The sequence below is a fragment of the Syngnathus leptorhynchus genome, chromosome 5 (genome assembly GCF_054491065.1).
Source record: "Syngnathus leptorhynchus isolate UIUO chromosome 5, UIUO_Slep, whole genome shotgun sequence".
NCBI classification, from domain to species: domain Eukaryota; kingdom Metazoa; phylum Chordata; class Actinopteri; order Syngnathiformes; family Syngnathidae; genus Syngnathus; species Syngnathus leptorhynchus.
The window spans coordinates 5,024,252-5,044,887 of NC_141199.1; the positions used below are offsets into that span (position 1 = coordinate 5,024,252).

A 20,636-nucleotide genomic window follows, 5' to 3' on the forward strand; every position below is an offset into this window, starting at 1 on the left:
AACTGAACCGACAACGACAGGAACCAAGAACAAGAAACAAAACATCAACGAGCCGACAGGACTTAAATAAGAGACAGGGAACGAGAGGCAGGTGGCTGATTAGTACATTGATTGTGATTAGACACAGGAAGGGAGGGGCAAATACACAGACGCGGACAGAAACCATGACAACCTACACATAATAATACAACCGGGGATGGGTCGTGACAGCCTGTCAGCGAGTCAGTGACGTAATTTCCCGTTCGCGACGGAGTCAGTGACGCAACTTCCCGTTCACGACCAGGTGAGAGACTGGATCAGTGTGTAGGTGTTGTATTATAGAAAGAAATGTGTTAATTACCCGAGCCAATTATTATTATATATAATAATTTGGTGGGGGGGGGGGGGGGTTGTGTAGTTGTACTGTTTGAATTCCCATCACTGGTGGAGAAGATCACACTGACGAGACACTCAGGCGACGAGCAGTTGACAGCATGCTCTTTAAGAGCTCTCCTTAATGAGCCTGATGAGTCGCACCAGGGCCATCTGAACTCTGCCACTCTGCTCACAGTTGCTCCCTGTGGATAAAAGAAATATGCCACCCCGGACCCTGACACCGCCATGGTGAAATATAATTCTGGAGACATGGGGATTATTCCCTGTAATTTGTGATAGACTGCCATCTTTATTTTCTGATCGAGGTGATAATCAACTCTGCGTATAAAATTGCATAGCTAACAAGGAAACATTATTAAGGTTTGACGAATTGGAGTGTTTTGAACAATAAAATATAATGATAGAAAATACATGTATGTTTTTCGCAAAATAATATGAAACTAGGTATGAACACGAAGGTGAGGTAACTGGATGAACATTCAGTCCATCACTTCTGCGTGATGATCCAGTGATTATAATAGGTAAGTGGTTCCAGGACCAGAGAGAAAAAAAGGTTATATAGATAACATGTTGCTCCACTGGTTCATACAAGCATATCTCACATTATGTTGAATCCAATATTAAATGGCTATATTTGTCATATTTGGCACCAACATGGATACCCACACCCCTAGTGAAGATAACTAGTACAAATAATGAATGACTGGATAATGTTGAGTAAAATGTGCCATGGTTTCTGCTCAACTGTGACAATAGTTGTTTATATGGAGATTTCACATTGATCATTGGAAAGAAACTGATTGGGAATTGTTAAGATATGCCCTGTGAGTGACTGCGTGACTGACTAATCAGTCGAAAATATATACGCCCTCTCGCCCAAAACCGTGTTTTGCACAGACCTTTTCACATAGGGCTCATAAAAAAAACTTATCTATGCACACCAACATCGTCGTATCTAGTATGAAGACCCTAGTCACCACTACTTTAACTCGATAAAGTAGGTTTGCCAGGACTTAGTGTCTCCTTAGTTTAATCATAGTGATTCTGCGTCAAACTTGATAACTGCAACACATCATATTCATCCAAACACAGAGAAAAAGTCAGGAATATGCAGAAACTTCACAGACATTTAAGTTTTATGGATCAGCTTCTAGCCAGCATGAGACTCTTTATGCATCTCTACAATCTGGCCCTGCAGCTTAGCACAACCCCAACACTTCCACCATGTAGCTTGCACCAAGATGGCAATGCAGCGTGTTAATGAGGCAATTTGTGGAGCTAATGTTATATTTTTCGTTATTGTACTCCGCCATCCACCAAAATGCAAGAACAAAAAAATAACTATTTCATATGCAAATAAAATACAATCTTTAAATAGTAAACCTCTTAGCTCCCTGAAAAACCAAATACTGTGGGTCTTTCGTTTATGGTGGAGGTACTTTTTTTATAGCAGCAATGTTCCCCTCATTTCTATATAAATTGGACATAATGTAGTCCATAAACCTACACTTCTTACATCTAAATAGTAATTGCAGAAGAGACAGACAGACAGACTGACTGACAGAAAGACAGACAGACACGGACGCCTGCACAGACAGACAGACAGATAGACAGACAGATAAACAGAGACAATATAAACGTCGGACACGACAAAAACGATAAGAGAACAGATCTGATGAGATTAAATATCCATCCATCCATCTTCTGAACCGCTTAGTCCCCACGGGGGTCGCGGGCGTGCTGGAGCCTATCCCAGCCGTCATTGGGCAGCAGGCGGGGACACCCTGAACCGGTTGCTGTTAGAGATGTTCCGACTCTAACTTATTGAGCAAGAACCACACAGGAGACAGTATGCCCTTTGAACACTTGCACGTGGAGAATTTGTTCGTCATTGTAGATACAACAATGTCCGAACAAATTCTGCAAGTGGAGAATTTGTTCGTTGCTGTAGACACAGCAGTGTCCGAACAAAGTCTGCCGTTGCATTCATGCAAGACAGTATTTATTGAGAGAAGAAGGGTGGGGGTGACAATTTACATGTGTGGTGGCCAAGGTGGGGGTGAAACACCTGGCCTCTGATCACATCATAGCGGGGGATGTTTTACGATGTTGAGTAGACAGAACAACTTTGATTGCATCTTCTACAATTGGTCAATCAGTGCAAAGGATCTTAGCACTTTGTTAAGACAGGACAAGCTTAGGTTAATTATTACTGATTACATTCCAACATAATATGATCAACCTAATCTATTCAACCCTAACATATCCCTCCTGTTTATCATATGATGTTGTCAGGAAAAACAAACAAGAAAAAAAACAAAACAACAAAAACACAGAAACAGCGTATCATTGCACCCATCACTTGCGAAGCATTTTCGATGGCCAAATCATTAAGTTTCTGTAAAACATGCTCGGCTAAACATCATCTACGCAATCTACGTAGATCAATTTTAGTGTGTGAGTGAAAAACCTGCGGCAAGGTGTTATAATGCAGGAAAAGTCTCACACGGTCCCTCTGCCTTAGGCGACCATAATGTTATCAATAACAACAGTCAAGACAAAAACTGCTTGTGATTGTTCAGTCGTCATAGTCATCACATTTGACATGTCTGATATGTTGTATTTGCACTTGTGCTATGGTAGGAGATAAAAATCTTGATACAGCAGACTTCAAACACGGGATAACACAGGTTGTAAATAAGCACATCATCACGAGCACAAAAAGCACAGGAGTCCCAAATTTCAACAGCAATTGCCACCAGTTGCCAGAGAATAGCCACGAAAAGAAATCCCATTGATGTGCGACTTTGTCTTTTGACATGGCCTGCTGTAAGTTCTTCAGTGAGTTCATGGCGTCGTTGATGTGCGTGTCATTTTCTCCTGGTATGTATGTGCAACAGGAGGTCCCAATAATGTGGCACACGCCACCTTGCGCTGCAGTCATCAAGTCCAGAACCATCCTGTTTTGTAAGACCATTAGCCTGATAGCCTGAATCTCCCTGTTTTGACCATCATTGACCTGCAGCGAGAGATTCACAAACGATTGGAAACGATAGTTCAGTGTCTCGATGTAGAGTCCTTGTTTTCCAACTCCGATCCAAGGAAAAAGCGCATGAACAACTTTGTCTCCGCCGGACCATATTTTATGGTCGTCTGGCACGTTCGCACCCCAGACAGGGTCATGAGGGTCAAAGGTTGCAACAGCCCTGCGTCGACGTCCAGAAGAGTTGTGTGCTGTTGTCAGCTGATGATGTTGTATCCTGTAGGTGTGGTCTGTCACCCACACTGGAGCACACACTCCTGTCCAGTTGGCGGGCAGCATCGGATAAACCTTATGACCACAAAGCCACCAGCCATTCTGTATAAAGTAGGTCCCGTTTGATGGTGCTGCCATATCGGTGGGAGATCCATCACCACTTGAAATGGCTCTCTTATCCTGACACTCAGCGGTGATGTCCAAAGCTCCCATCCAGTTTCCTCCTGGAGAGCAGTCGTCGTTGATGCATTTGTGGGTCTCGTTTCCTTGGATGTAACATGTGTAGTTCACTCCAGCTGGTCTCTTTGTGTAGGCCACTTGTGGCAATGTTCGTCCTTTAACAGTCACATTGAGATTTGTCCAGAAAAGCTGATCACAGGTACCGTCTGCAAGTCCAGGGCGGAAAGGGTCGGCATCACTGACTGTGACAGCACGGTGTTGATATCCAATTCCTCCCATGGATGCCATACATTTTGCTTCAGTGACATTCATTGCTCTCGCCTCCAAGTGAACTTGCGTGGAGGAAGGAGGGAGTTTGGAACACACATAGCATCCCTCCTGTGTGTGAGCTCTCACACTGAACTTCACATATCGGTACCAAGCGTTGGTTTCGTATGGGTTTCTGGGGTCCCATAACCAGTCCTCGAAATTCTCATCATGTGACCATCTTCTTCCACGAATGACACTGTCCATTGGTCCATTCAGATGAGCCCACAAACCATAGCACACTCCAACCACAGCGCAGCATAGAATCCACCTGGCATATGGAATTCCGTTGCTACTAGGATGACAGAGACACCGGGACATCTCCTCGCCTAGCGGAGTGGGGATCGCTGAATTCTTCACCAACGTTGAGACGTTCCACCCTAAACGATGAAACCCCTTTGAAGTCGGCCTTCCCCACCACTCCGAATGAGGGGTCCAGCACTCTCTGCAACTTGCAGTGGCTGAGGTGAATCCAGCTGGGCCGTTCAGCAATCTTTACTGCAGTGGGGGTAGTCAGCAAGACTTGGAATTGTCCCTCCCACCGCGGGCTGGCCCAGTTCTTTCTTTTGATGACCTTGATGTAGACCCAGTCTCCTGGCTTGATGAGGTTGTCAAACTGTGGGGAAAGAAGACCAGGCGGCAGTAAATTTGCATTTAACACATCTTTCATTTTGAGCGTTCTGATCATGTAATCTGCCAAGGTCTGTTCTTCATCTGCTTTTTGCAAATCTACAGGGAACACAGGTAGTCTATATGGTCTCCCATGTATAATTTCAAAAGGCGTCAGCCCTTCTGAATTGGGGGTGATTCTCATATAGAGTTTCACCAAGTCTAGGCACTCTGGCCAGGCTCTGCCTGTTGATTCCATGCATTTTTTCAACCTGCTTTTGATAGTAGCGTTTGCTCGTTCAACCAGGCCTGCACTGGATGGGTGCCAAGCACAGTGGTTTTTTAACGTTATCCCAAGGTGTACAGCCATGTTTTGTACAACTTGGTTCACAAAGTGTGGACCATTGTCACTGTAAATGATCTGCGGGATGCCATGAGCCGGAATGACGGTTTTGCAAATGGCTTTTGCCACTGTTAGGGCATCTGCTCGTTTAGATGGAACTATTTCAACCCATTTGGAAAGTGCATCAATCATCACTAGGCAGTATTTGTGAGGTCCACTTTGTGTGAGTTCAATAAAATCCATGTGCATGATTTGGAATGGGTAAGACGGTTTTGGAAAGGAGCCTCTCTTAGGTCTCATGTTTCCTTGTGGATTATGTTTCACACAAACAGGACATGCTTTACAAAAAATTTTTAAGTAAGCATCTAAACCAAAGGTAGTGAATTGTTGATGTATGATGGACCTCATCCCTCCTGTCGACACATGGCAAGGCCCATGTGTCGCAATTGCTGCTGCCTTAAAAAGTGATTTTGGTAAAACAGGTTTGTCATTGATGCGGTGGATATTATCTGTATCCACAACTGCACCTTTTGTCTTCCACATTCGTTTTTCCACCATTGGAGCATTGCCCTGCATGTCTGTCAGTATAGTTTTATCTATGAGTTGCGTGTCCTCTGAATCTATTAAAAAAACTTCATGGCCATGTTTCCCTGCTGCTGCTTCTTTAGCGATTTTGTCTGCAAATCTGTTTCCATTTGAGACTTCATCTGTGCCTGTGGTGTGAGCGGCACATTTACACACAGCAAGTTTAGCAGGTAAACCGATGGCCTGCAACAAGTCTTTTAACAAGGAGGCATGGGTAACCGGCTTACCGGTTGATGTGGTCATCCCCCTGCGCTCCCATTGTTTTGCAAAATAGAACAGAGTAGAAAATGCATACTGACTGTCTGTGTATACAGTGACTTCCTTATCTCTTGCTAATTGACAAGCTCTTGTCAGTGCAATCAGCTCAGCAGCCTGCGCTGACCGATTGTATGGAAGCTTCTCTGCTTCAATAATCTGGTTTGGCAACTTCACAATTGCATAACCACTTTGATTGTTCCCTTTCGGATCCTTTGAACATGATCCATCCACAAACCACCTTTCCCCTTTATCAAGTGGAGTGTCACTTAAATCTTGTCTGGGTAGCTGTAGATGTTCTGTAGCATCTAGACAATTATGTGGGGTTCCATCCCCTGGCAACGGGATCAATGTTGCTGGATTTAGGACTGTCCACCTTTTTATCACAATATGCGGTTGTGACAGAAGTGTAGCAGTGTAAGATAGGTGTCTGGCGGGTGACAAAAAGTTCATTTTGCTTTGCAGTAGCAACACATCTACAGCATGTGGAACCAGCAAGTCCATTTTGTGGAAAAGGACCACATCTGCGGATAGTGTCACTGCAAGCGCTGCTGCGCATACTGCTTGGACACAGTCTGGTAACGATTGAGCCACTGGATCCAATCTTTTTGAATAAAATGCAATTGGTCTTAGTTTACTGCCATGACTCTGCAGCAACACTGAGGTCATAAAACCATTCCTGCAGTCTACCGTTTGCACAAACGTTTTATTGTAGTCTGGTAAGATAAGGGTTGTAGTTTCCATCAAAGCCTGTTTCAGTACTACAAAAGCATCTTCCGCTACTGGTGTCCATATTATTTTTTCTGTCATTGCCATGGGGACTCCATGCACAATATTCAGCAGTGGTTGCGTCTTTTCTGCATAATGTGGGATCCATGCTCTGCAGTAATTGCAGAGCCCCAAAAATGACATCATTTGTTTTTTTGTCTCAGGTTTTGGTGCATCTGCAATGTTTTGTTTTCTGTTTTTTTGTATCTGTCTTCCAGCAGCTGACAACGTGTGACCTAAATAGTTCACTTCCTGTTTGACCCATTGTAGTTTATTTTTGCTTACTTTATTCCCTGTTTTACATAGATAGTTTAACAAAGCTAAGGAGTCTTCCTTGCAAGCAGCTTCAGTTTCCGAGGCTATCAAGAGATCATCTACATAAACTAGAAGTTGGCTTTTGTTTGAAATTTGAAAATCAGCCAAACACGCCATGATAGCTTGAGTGAAAATAGTTGGACTATCAGCAAATCCCTGTGGCAATCTGGTGTACGTATAACTTTGTCCTTTAAAGGTAAACGCAAACCAAAACTGTGAGTCTGGGTGGATTGGCACTGAGAAAAATGCATTGCTAAGATCAAAAAGATCAATCACTGTGAAAAACTTCTGGTTTGGTTTCAAAGTGTTCAGAAGTGTGTGCGGGTCAGGCACATTAGGTGCTCTTGTTTGTATTGCCTCATTCACTGCTCGTAAATCTTGTATCATTCGCCAATCAATTTTATTGGCCTTTCGGACTGGAAAAATAGGGGTGTTGCAAGGAGAATCTGAGCACTTCCTAATGATCCCTCCTGACAAAAGGTCCTTTTGGACCGGAAAAACAGGAGTCTTGCAAGGCCTCAATGTAGGATTAAATGTACCCTTCAACAAAATTACTAGCCTGTGTATTACCGTTGGTTTTTGCTAGTCCTGTTTTTTTTTTGTTTTTGTTTTTTTTTTTATACTACCATTCACACTCTCAATCACACAACTTTCATGCAAACAGCTCGGAAAAACAGACCAAAAAAAGAATCTATGCCCTTCTTCAATTAAGAAAAAGAAGCTCTGTTTTTTTTTTCTTAGCCTGTTCCTTCCCCTGGGGCGAGAACCCCAGCTGTTTCTTAGCTCGGACAAACCAAAGCCGTATCTCATAGCTCGGATAAACCAAACCGTAAACTTCATAGCTCGGACAAACCAAAGCCGTATCTCATAGCTCGGACAAACCAAAGCCGTATCTCATAGCTCGGACAAACCAAAGCCGTAAACTTCATAGCTCGGACAAACCAAAGCCGTATCTCATAGCTCGGACAAACCAAAGCCGTATCTCATAGCTCGGACAAACCAGAGCCGTATCTCATAGCTCGAACAAACCAGAGCCGTATCTCATAGCTCGGACAAACCAAAGCCGTATCTCATAGCTCGGACAAACCAAAGCCGTATCTCATAGCTCGGACAAACCAAAGCCGTATCTCATAGCTCGGACAAAGCAAAGCCGTATATCTTGTGCACCTTTAAATTTATTTATTTATTTATTTATTTTTCTCTTTCAACCCCTTTCACAACAACACAATCACACAATTTTTAGGGCTTTAACTTACTTGTCCCCTGGTTCGTTGCACTGCCGGATTCCGTCAATCCACTGTTGTTCGACGAAGGCAGACCTTAGATGCTGGCCCAGCGAAGAATTTACTTGCCAGGTCTTTTCTTTACCAGGTCCTCCTAATGGACGCTGGCTTGTCGACAATGCAGCACGTCGTCCTCCGTCGATCAGCAGTGGGTATGTTGGATCCGGGTCACGGCACCAAAATGTTAGAGATGTTCCGACTCTAACTTATTGAGCAAGAACCACACAGGAGACAGTATGCCCTTTGAACACTTGCACGTGGAGAATTTGTTCGTCATTGTAGATACAACAATGTCCGAACAAATTCTGCAAGTGGAGAATTTGTTCGTTGCTGTAGACACAGCAGTGTCCGAACAAAGTCTGCCGTTGCATTCATGCAAGACAGTATTTATTGAGAGAAGAAGGGTGGGGGTGACAATTTACATGTGTGGTGGCCAAGGTGGGGGTGAAACACCTGGCCTCTGATCACATCATAGCGGGGGATGTTTTACGATGTTGAGTAGACAGAACAACTTTGATTGCGTCTTCTACAATTGGTCAATCAGTGCAAAGGATCTTAGCACTTTGTTAAGACAGGACAAGCTTAGGTTAATTATTACTGATTACATTCCAACATAATATGATCAACCTAATCTATTCAACCCTAACAGTTGCCAGCCAATCGCAGGGCACACAGAGACAAACAACCATCCGCACTCGCACTCACAGCTAGGGGCAATTTAGAGTGCTCAATCGGCCTACCAAGCATGTTTTTGGGGTGTGGGAGGAAACCGGAGTGAGTGAATGAAGCTTTGGATCACTTCACTCTGATGAAGGCGGAAGTACATGCCGAAACATGTCAGGCAATAGAACCTAAAATTAAAATTTTTGTGATAAAAGTACCAAAAAAAAGGATTGACAAGGGAAACAAAATGAACTTAGTACAACTAAGCTTTGGATCACATTTTTGCTGCAAATGAGGGAGACACACAGGATTTTAGCGATGGAGATGAGCAGGCCTCTGAGGGCGAAGATGATGTGGAGTACCAATTGGAAGAAACAGACACAACTGATCAGTCTGAAGAGGAGGTCACTGGTGCTGAAGCTGCTCCCGATGAATCATTCCAATCCAAACGTGGCAACATACTTTGGAGCACAGTTCCTCCTGATGTGCATGGAAGGACAGCTGCTGCAAACATCATCAAAATGACCCCAGGGGTCACGAGGTTTGCTGTGACAAGAGTAAGTGACATCAAGACGTGCTTTGATCTTTTTTTTTTGCCATTGTCACTAAAAAAAGTCATAATTGCTATGACAATCCTTGAGGGGAAAAAAAAGTCTATGGCAACACGTGGAAAGACATTGATGAGACGTTCCTGGATGCCTAAATTGGTGTTCTCCTCCTTGCTGGAGTTTACAGATCCAGCAATGAGGCAACTGAGAGTCTCTGGGATATATCAACGGGCAGAAATATTTTCCGGGCAAGAATATCTCTTCAGACCTTTCATGTGATCTCAAGAGTCCTCAGATTTGACAATCGAGACGCCAGAGCAAAATCTGACAAGCTTGCTCCCATCAGGGATGTTTGGGAGAGATGGGTGCAACTCCTTCCACTGATGTTCAACCCAGGGCCAGAGGTGACAGTGGATGAACGTTTTCTCCCTTTCCGAGGAAAATGCCCATTCTGGCAACACGCCCAGCAAGCCAGGCAAATATGGCATAAAAATCTGGGCAGCCTGTGATGCTAAAACAAGCTATGTGTGGAACCTACAGATTTACACAGGCAAATCTGCAAGCGGCATCCCTGAAAAAAAACAAGAAAAACGTGATTTGACTACTGGACTGCAGGGTCACAACATCACTTGCGACAATTTTTTTACCAGCTATGACCTTGGACAAGAACTTCTCAGGAGGAAACTCACCATGGTGGGTACAGTAAGAAAAAATAAACCTGAGCTGCCCGCTGAAATGTTGCTGGTGAAGGGCAGGGCTCCACTTTCCTCCAAAATTGTTTTCACAGATACCACCACTGTTGTTTCATATTGTCCAAAATAATCACGGAATGTGATACTGATGTCCACTCTTCACAAAGATGCTGCTGTGTCATCAGGAAGAGACAAAAAGCCCATCATCGGACAGTAGGCGGGGGACACACTGAACCGGTAGCCAGCCAATCGCAGGGCACACAGAGACGAACAACCATCCGCACTCGCACTCACACCTAGGGGGAATTTGGAGTGCTCAGTCGGCCTATCAAGCATGTTTTTGGGAGGAAACCGCAGTGCCCGGAGGAAACCCACGCGGGCTTGGGGAGAACATGCAAACTCCACACAGGGAGGGTCGGAGGTGGAATTGAACCGGCACCCTAATAACTGTTAAGTGGACGTGCTAACCAGTGCGCCACCGAGCAGCCCTCCACTATACTAAATAACCATCAATGAAATACTCTCAGCAACATACCAAACATAAGTCATCGATGGAGACAACAAAATACATTTGCTGGCGACCGTTAGTCGCTGTGCCCCTGCGTAACGGCTACTCGTACGATGTGAGGCAAACTTAAAGGAGGGCGCCGGAGCTGTAAATCAAACGGTGTGCACACGAAGCAAACCGCGATCAGACAAACGGCACAACAGTGGACAGTAGTGACAATGAAATGTATATATTCACTTTGTGTCAAAGATGCACACGATCACAGCATACTCAGTCGATACCAGCAACCTTTAACTTACCGCTGCGCACAAGTGAATGGGTATAATGTCTAGACCCAGAATGTAAGACGACCCTCACTTTTACAGTCTTATTTCAATGCAAAAAACATCGTCTTATATTCGGGCCAATATGGTATGTGTGTAAAGTTTCCAATAGTACGAGAGACTGACCTGTACATGTGGTGGCTAACTTTAGTGTTAACTTTCAGTCCTATAAACTATAATTACAAATAAACTGTTTTATATACCAAACCTTTGAGGACGTGCCATTTGAAGTGCAATAATGTCGATATTACATTGGATTATTTTTTTTTTAGCCAATGGGGCAATTTGGTGCAATTGTTATTCTAAAAGAGCACGGTGAATTAGCCCATGAAATATTAAATGCGGACAATCTAAGACAACTATGATTACATCTTGAATGAATGGGAAAATTATTCTCGGGGTGATGGGCAGCCATGAAGGGAGACAGTAATGTCAGACTATTAATCTTCAGTAGCATTATAGCAACCATATGGACATGTACCTATGACTTTGGCATGATCCATCTTTGATCAGCTCAGTGGCCCAGTCGTAGAGTGTCTCCCCTGAGACTGGAAGGTTGTGGGTTCAAACCGGGTCATACCAAAGACTATAAAATGGAACCCATTGCCTCCCTGCTTGGCGCTCAGCATTAAGGGTTGGAATTGGGGGGTTAGATCACCAAATGATTCCTGAGCGCGGCACTGCTGCTGCTCACTGCTCCCCTCTCCCTCAGGGGATGGTTCAAAATCACATGGGAATGGGATAAATGCGGACGACAAATTTCACCACACCCAGATGTGTGTGTGACGATGATCATTGGGACTTTTGGGGGAGACTTTTCCTTATCACAATCACTGTCATTTTAGCAGGTGGTGAGGTACAATTATTTGTTACCATGTTCGACACACTTGATGGAATTAAGCTAATTGCTGTTGATAGTAATTTCCTTGTTTTTGTCCCCTAATGAGTTGTATTATCTTAATTTATTCACAGAAGAAACAACAAAATTGCTTTCACACAGTCGGTCCAGGTTCAATGCTTCTTGTTTGTAATCCAATTTGTTTGCATGAAGCTGTATTGAAATCATAGAAAGCAATGTATCATTTGAAAGATGGTTAAAACAGACATTTGTGCAGTGGAAAAAGTGTTTCAGTGACCTGTAATGTAAAACACAAGTGACTGGGCACCTATTATTGTAGGATAGATTCGCTGAAAATTGTTCTCAAGTAAAAGTATTGTCATGAAGAATAGGACTCAAGTCAAAGTCAAAAGTAGTCCTACCAAGAGTTACTTGAGTTCAACTAATCAAGTATTCACTGGCAAAAAATACTCAAGCATTGAGTAACCGGTGAGTAGCTTTGCTTCTTTTTTTGCAGAGGTGAGCAATTCACCAAATTTTGCTGGTCCGTCCTTCATCCTTCAACGCCTCGACAACTGTCCATCAAGGACAGTCCGTCATTATTCATAATGTAGAGTAATCCCTCGTTTATCGCCGATAATTGGTTCTAAGACCACCCGCGATATGTGAAAATCCAGGAAGTAGTGTCACCCTTTCTTTTAATATACATACATAGTTTGTGTATCAATAAGTGTATATTTAACCATCCAAGTGCATATGTTATCATTAGGACATTAAATAATAGTTTCAAACATGTAAATGCTATATTAATACATGGTATAAATGACGTACAGAAAATAATGTATAAATAATGTAAATATAAATATTATACGTGTGTGTGTGTGCGTGTGTGTGTGTGTGTGTGTGTGTGTGTGTGTGTGTGTGTGTGTGTGTGTGTGTGTGTGTGTGTGTGCGTGCGTGAGTGCGTGCGAGACATATTTACCGTATTGGCCCGAATATAAGACGGGCCGATTATAGGACGACCCACCCTTTTTCAAGACTCAAGTTTAAAAAAAAAACCTCCGTGAGTCGTCACCTTATCGTGGTGGAGGGGTTTGCGTGCCCCTATGATCCTAGGAGCCATGTTGTCTGGGGCTTCATGCCCCTGGTAGGGTCACCCATGGCAGAAGGGTCCTAGGTGAGGGGCCAGACAAAGCACGGCTCAGAAGACCCCTGATGATGATTACAATAAATGGACGTCGTTTTCCCTCGCCCGGACGCGGGTCACCGGGGCCCCTCTCTGGAGGCAGGCCTGGAGGTGGGGCTCGAAGGCGAGCGCCTGGTGGCCGGGCCTTCGCTCATGGGGTCCGGTCGGGCATAGCCCGAAAAGAAGACGTGGGTCCCCCTTCCAATGGGCTCACCACCTATAGGAGCCCGAGCTGGTGTGTGAGGCAGAAAGGTTCCGACTAGATATAGTCGGCCTTGCCTCCACACATAGTTTGGGCTCTGGTACAAGTCCTCTCGAGAGGGGCTGGACTCTCTTCCACTCTGGAGTTGCCCACGGTGAGAGGCGTCGAGCAGGTGTTGGCATACTTATTGCCCCCCCCCGCTGGGCGCCTGCACATTGGGGTTCACCCCGGTGAGCGAGAGGGTAGCCTCCCTCCGCCTTCGGGTGGGGGGACGGGTCCTGACTGTTGTCTGTGTCTATGCACCGAACGGCAGCTCAGAGTACCCACCCTTCTTAAAGTCCCTGGAGGAAGTGCTGGAGAGCGCTCCTTCTGGGGACTCCATCGTTCTACTGGGTGACTTCAATGCTCACGTGGGCAATGACAGTGAGACCTGGAAGGGCGTGATTGGGAGGAACGGCCCCCCCGATCTGAACCCGAGCGGTGTTCTATTATTGGAATTCTGTGCTCGACACGAATTTTCTATAATGAACACCATGTTCAAGCATAAGGGTGTCCATGTGTGCACTTGGCACCAGGACACCCTAGGCCGCAGTTCGTTGATCGACCTTGTAGTCGTGTCATCGGATTTGCGGCCGCATGTTTTGGACACTCGGGTGAAGAGAGGGGCGGAGCTGTCAACTGATCACCACCTGGTGGTGGGTTGGCTCCGATGGTGGGGGAAGATGCCGGTCCGACCTGGCAGGCCCAAACGCTCTGTGAGGGTCTGCTGGGAACGTCTGTCAGAATCCCCTGTCAGGAAGAGCTTCAACTCCCACCTCCGGCAGAGCTTTCTCCACGTCCTGAGGGAGGCGGGGGACATTGAGTCCGAGTGGACCTTGTTCCGCGCCTCCATTGTTGAGGCAGCCGACCGGAGCTGTGGCCGTAAGGTTGTTGGTGCCTGTCGTGGCGGCAATCCCCGAACCCGGTGGTGGACACCGGCGATAAGGGATGCCGTCAAGCTGAAGAAGGAGTCCTATAGGGCTTTTTTGGCCTGCGGGACTCCGGAGGCAGCTGACAGGTACCGGATGGCCAAGCGGAACGCGGCTTCGGCGGTTGCTGAGGCAAAAACTCGGGCGTGGGAGGAGTTTGGCGAGGCCATGGAGAATGACTTCCGGACGGCTTCGAGGAAATTCTGGTCCACCATCCGGCGTCTCAGGAGGGGGAAGCAGTGCACGGTCAACACTGTTTACAGTGGAGATGGTGTGCTGCTGACCTCGACTCGGGATGTCGTGAGTCGGTGGGGGGAATACTTCGAAGACCTCCTCAATTCCACCGACACGCCTTCCATTGTGGAAGCAGGGCCTGGGGACTCTGAGGCGGACTCTCCAATCTCGGAGGTCGAAGTCACTGAGGTAGTCAAAAAACTCCTCGGTGGCAAGGCCCCGGGGGTGGATGAGTTCCGCCCGGAGTTCTTAAAGGCTCTGGATGTTGTGGGGCTGTCATGGCTGACTCGCCTCTACAGAATTGCGTGGACATCGGGGACGGTGCCTCTGGATTGGCAGACTGGGGTGGTGGTTCCCCTCTTTAAGAAGGGGGACCAGAGGGTGTGTTCCAATTACAGGGGAATCACACTCCTCAGCCTCCCTGGTAAGGTCTATTCAGGGGTGCTGGAGAGGAGGATCCGTCGGGAGGTCGAACCTCGGATTCAGGAGGAGCAGTGTGGCTTTTGTCCTGGCCGTGGAACAGTGGACCAGCTCTACACCCTTGGCAGGATCCTCGAGGGTGCATGAGAGTTCGCCCAACCAGTCCACATGTGTTTTGTGGACTTGGAGAAGGCGTTCGACCGTGTCCCTCGGGAGGTTCTCTGGGGGGTGCTTCGGGAGTACGGGGTGCCGAGCCAACTGATAAGGGCGGTTCGGTCCCTGTATCACCGATGCCAGAGTTCGGTCCGCATTTCCGGCAGTAAGTCGGATTCGTTCCCAGTGAGGGTGGGACTCCGCCAAGGCTGCCCTTTGTCACCGATTCTGTTCATAATTTTTATGGACAGAATTTCTAGGCGTAGCCGAAGCGTTGAGGGGGTCCGGTTTGGGGACCTCAGCATCGCGTCTCTGCTTTTTGCAGATGACGTGGTGCTGTTGGCTTCTTCAGTCCGTGATCTCCAACTCTCACTGGAGCGGTTTGCAGCCGAGTGTGAAGAGGTCGATATGAGGGTCAGCACCTCCAAATCCGAGTCCATGGTCCTCGGTCAGAAAAGGGTGGAATGCCCTCTCCGGATCGGGGATGAGATCCTGCCCCAAGTGGAGGAGTTCAAGTATCTTGGGGTCTTGTTCACGAGTGAGGGCAGGATGGAGCGCGAGATCGACAGGCGGATCGGTGCAGCGTCGGCAGTAATGCGGACTCTGTACCGGTCCGTCGTGGTGAAGAGAGCTGAGCCAAAAGGCAAAGCTCTCGATTTACCGGTCGATCTACGCTCCTACCCTCACCTATGGTCACGAGCTATGGGTCGTGACCGAAAGAACGAGATCCAGGATACAAGCGGCCGAAATGAGTTTCCTCCGCAGGGTGTCCGGGCTCTCCCTTAGAGATAGGGTGAGAAGCTCGGTCATCCGGGAGAGACTCGGAGTAGAGCCGCTGCTCCTCCACGTTGAGAGGAGCCAGATGAGGTGGCTCGGGCATCTCATCAGGATGCCTCCTGGACGCCTCCCTGGGGAGGTGTTCCGGGCATGTCCCACCGGTAGGAGACCCCGGGGACGACCCAGGACGCGCTGGAGAGACTACGTCTCTCGGCTGGCCTGGGAACGCCTTGGGATCCCCCGGGATGAGCTGGAGGAAGTGGCTGGGGAGAGGGAGGTCTGGGAGTCCCTCCTAAAGCTGCTGCCCCCGCGACCCGACCCCGGATAAGCGGAAGAAGATGAAGGTGAAGGTGAAGAAGAAGTTTAAAAAAAGACTATTTGAACACCAAATTAATTTTTTTCTACAGAAAATAATTACAGTACATCTGAAACAAAAGATTATAACAATATATTCGAGAGAAAAAGCATGTTATTTTGCAGGATGTATTAAAACCGTGTTCTTGGGAACCTACAGATTTATTTGTTTGATGTCAGCAAAACATCACACTCACTTTGTGTCAAAGACGCACACGATCACAGCAACATACTAGGTAGATTATGAGCGCGCCGGAGCTGTCAATCAAATGGCGCGCACACGAAGCAAACCGCTGCCGGACAAACGGCACAAAAGTGGACAGTAGTAACAATAAAATGTATATACCGTAATTTTCGGACTATAAGTCGCGGTTTTTTTTCTTAGTTTGGGTGGGGGGGCGACTTATACTCAGGAGTGACCTATTTGTGATTTTTTTACAAATTTTCAAGATTCAAAAGTCTGCGATGTAGCAAGGGATTACTGTCATTTGAACTGCAAGTGACATCACCCGTGCCGCGCGGCGGTTGTTTACATAAAGGGCAAAGGATTCGATCACGGGATGACGAAGATGACGAAGGGCCCCACGTACTACCGGCATCATTAGCGGCTTTGTTTGTAAGTGACACGGAAGACGAAGAGGTTGAATGATTTAATAATTTGGAGTGACACAGAAGGTTTGAAAAACTATTATGGCTTTTACGCACGCCCGATCCTTCTCGACGGGAGCTCTCTTTCACCTCCGTGGATGGAAGTCGGGGGCCGGTGCTCGGCCGGGTGGCTGTCCGGGAACGGTGGATGGGGCTCGGACATGGCTTTTACGCACACCCGGTCCTATTTATGGAGCTCTCTTCCACCTCCGTGGCTGGAAGTTCAGTAGTTGTTGGCTCGTTGAACTCTTGTTTTGTTAAATAAAGAGCCGTTTACCAAAACCACGTCTTTCATGGTACTTTGTTAACGCTACAATATCGTTATATACTAGATCTCTGCAGCGCACGCGCGACGTTATTGACATAAAGAACGAGGAATTTGATCGATGGATTTCATGATTTGGAGTGACACTGATGGTTTGATAATATTGTTGTTATATAAACCCACGTCATTCCTGGTACTTTGTTAACGCCACAATATTGTTATATTCTAGAGCCCTGCAGCGCACGCGCGCCGTTGTTGACATAAAGAACAAGGAAGTTGATCGATGGATTTAATGATTTGGAGTGACACAGATGGTTTGATAATAATGTTGTTATATAAACCCACGTCTTTCCTGGTACTTTGTTAACGCTACAATATAGTTATATACTAGATCTCTGCAGCGCACGCGCGGCGTTGTTGACATAAAGAATGAGGAATTTGATCGATGGATTTAATGATTTGGAGTGACACAGATGGTTTGATAAAGTTTTTGTAATATGAGGGTTATTTGAGATATACTTTATATATCGTGATATGGGTCTGTGGAATAATTAGAAATGCAACTTACAACGGGTCCGACGTCAGCATATGCGGTGCATACGCGGCATTGTTTACATAAAGCACGATCGATGGGTTTAATGAATTGGAGTGACACAGATGGCTTGATAAACGTGTTATTTATGTAATACTTACTTGGATAACTCTGAATGTTACGTCAGGCCCGTTCTCAGGTCCTCGTTTGTGTATATGTCACGTTAGCATACCGTATCGTTTAGCCTGTTGTTGCTGGTTCATGTCTGTTTTTGGTATTTGATTTTGACAAATAAATTTGCCCCAAAAGTGCGACTTATATATGTTTCTTTTCACTTTATTGTGCATTTTATGGCTGGTGCAACTTATACTCCGGAGCGACTTATAGTCTGAAAATTACGGTACTCAATTTGTGTCAAAGACGCATACGATCACAGCCACGTACTCAGTCGATACCAGCAAACTTTAACTTACCGCTGCGCACAAGTGAAAAGGGGTATAATGTCTAGACCCCGAAGACAAGACGACCCTCACTTTTTCAGTCTTATTTAAATGCAAAATAACTCGTTTTATATTCGGGCAAATACGATCTATGTAACTAAAGCATACATACTGTAAATATGTTTTTAGAACTCTTTTACTATTTTAACAACTTAATATAACAAAGTACAAGTATAAATACTGTAGATATGTTTTTACAATTCTTATTATTATAACATTTTCTTATAACAAGGTACAATACTCTAAATATGTTTTAGAACTCTTATTGTTGTAACAACTTTTTTTCCCGAATAGGTACGTTGCCATGCCGTCTTGTTTTTTCTGGGTTATTGTTGTCTTGTCTTTTTGTCGTATTGTCACTTCCTGTTTTATTTTGATAAGTAACTCTCCTCTAGTTTCAGTTCGTGGGCCTTTCCTCTGTGCGTCAGTCTGCTTGTCTTCCCTGATCCTAATTGTGCGCACCTGTGCCCTTGATCCTGAATATCTGTACCTGTGTCCTTACCCTTCTGTGTGTATTTAGTCAGAGTCTTTTCTTGTGCCAGTGCATCTTGTACCGTCCAGACCACCAGCGATCGCGTGAGTTTAATGATACCTCTCGAGAACCTAGTTTTTGTGAAGAAAACTTTGTCGTCAAGCCTAGCTCTGAGTATTTTAGTTTTTTGTTTTTTGGCCACGGCGGCTCGGTGGAGCAGTGGGTAGCACGTCCGCCTCACAGTTAGGAGGGTGCGGGTTCGATTCCACCTCCGGCCCTCCCTGTGTGGAGTTTGCATGTTCTCCCCGTGTCCGCGTGGGTTTTCTCCGGGCAGTCCTGTTTCCTCCCACATCCCAAAAACATGCTTGATAGGCCGATTGAGCACTCCAAATTGTCCCTAGGTGTGAGTGCGAATGGTTGTTCGTCTCTGTGTGCCCTGCGATTGGTTGGCAACCAGTTCAGGGTGTCCCCCGCCTACTGCCCGGTGACAGCTGGGATAGGCTCCAGCACGCCCGCGACCCCCGTGGGGACTAAGCGGTTCAGAAAATGAATGAGTGAATGAAAATGTTTTTTGGCCACCTTGTTTTCTCTCTTTTGAGGCGCTTTTGTTTTTTTGCTGACTCCAGCCTGTCAGAATAAATTCCTTTTTTTTGTCAGTGCATCCGAGTCATCTCCTTGATCCAAGTCTGACATACGTACTGCAATTGTGTGGACACTCCCTGCCTTCAGCTGGCGTGTGGGCAACTTTTGTGCCATAATTCCTCAATTTAGAAGTTGTTTTTTTTTTTTAATTTGTGAATTCTCTTTTTGAGGGGGGGGAAATCCGCAATGTACTGAAGCCGCGGTAGTCAAACCGTGATTACTGTAATCGTCCGTCCATCCTCGTTATTTTACTTTATTTTTCAAGTCAGCCAGTCATCCCTCAAGTGTTTCCAACAACAACAATAATAATCAGTAGAGACTATGCTGACAACATTTGTTATTTTTGGGGACACCAACACACAATAGCTACACATCCTATGAGTTTTTGTTTTCATCTTTTACAATGTGCAGGCTTGTCAAATAAAGCAGTTAACTACAGTACATGTGTGGTTGTTAAACATGTTGTACGGCTATAAAAGTGAGAATTAACTAAACACTCGAGTAACATACAAGTGTTTACATAAAAGTACAATTTACATGCGTGTGGCTGAGCTCAAATTAATTGAGGAAACAACAAATGACTTTAGGATGTTATCCATTAACTTAGTGTTGTCACGTCTCTCTTCTGTTGTACAGTATGTACCTGTACTTCAGTTTGATACGATTGAATTTTTTTTTTCATGACAACACTTTTGTCGTAACGTTTTCTTCATGCTTAGTGGTTGGTACTAATTGTATCATACTTACCTGTATATCTCACTGGGTTTGCCCAAGTAGCAAATGATTTTTTGTCAGCGTTCTTAAAAGATTGCCAAGATTTGTAAAATATTGTTAACAGTCTTTTTTGTCTTTGTGACAAGAAAAACTGCTTCATCTGCTAACCTGATGAAAAATGAACATTTGGGCTGAGCACAACGCCAACCTTCGCCGCTCAGTGAGATATGGTCTAGATCAATAAAGTCATCATTGAACTGCATCTACAGAAGTAATATTATTAATAATATAATAAATACATGTTCTGAACTGCTAAACTTTATATAGTATATTAAAAAATCCATTAACAAATATATTGACAAGAAGAAATGCTTAATTTAAACAAAATAATAATTTTGTAGTTTTAATGCATCACAAATATATTGTGATATACTATAGTTTGGAGCTAGGCCCATACATTCTTGAAAAGTATTTAGAAAATCATAAAATTTATATTATAACAAAATGAAACCCAATGGAGTGATGCGAAACTAGAAGTGATATGATGATCGTTATTTTACAGTGTAAAGCCTCGCTGCTGCATTCCAAACCAGTTTGAAGTGTCTTTTGCTGTTGTATTAGTTTTAGGATATGGAGGAGGATATGTTTTCCCGAAGCTTTAAAAGATAATGAATCAATCATACTATCACGACATGACATTACAGTCAAAACTTTGCATGTTT

The 20,636-nt window shown here is 45.2% G+C and overlaps 1 protein-coding gene across 1 annotated transcript in view; it reads right to left on the reverse strand.

Annotated features, from left to right (window-relative positions):
* Positions 1-1,686: 1,686 nt before the first annotated feature.
* LOC147056283 (endogenous retrovirus group FC1 Env polyprotein) overlaps positions 1,687-20,636 on the reverse strand; it is a 49,582-nt gene continuing 30,632 nt past the window's right edge. The window contains exon 3 of the mRNA XM_085912344.1: positions 1,687-10,351. Within this exon, the coding sequence (XP_085768470.1) occupies positions 2,954-4,438 (1,485 nt within the window). The 5' untranslated portion in view covers positions 4,439-10,351 and the 3' untranslated portion in view covers positions 1,687-2,953. The remainder of the gene's footprint in view (positions 10,352-20,636) is intronic.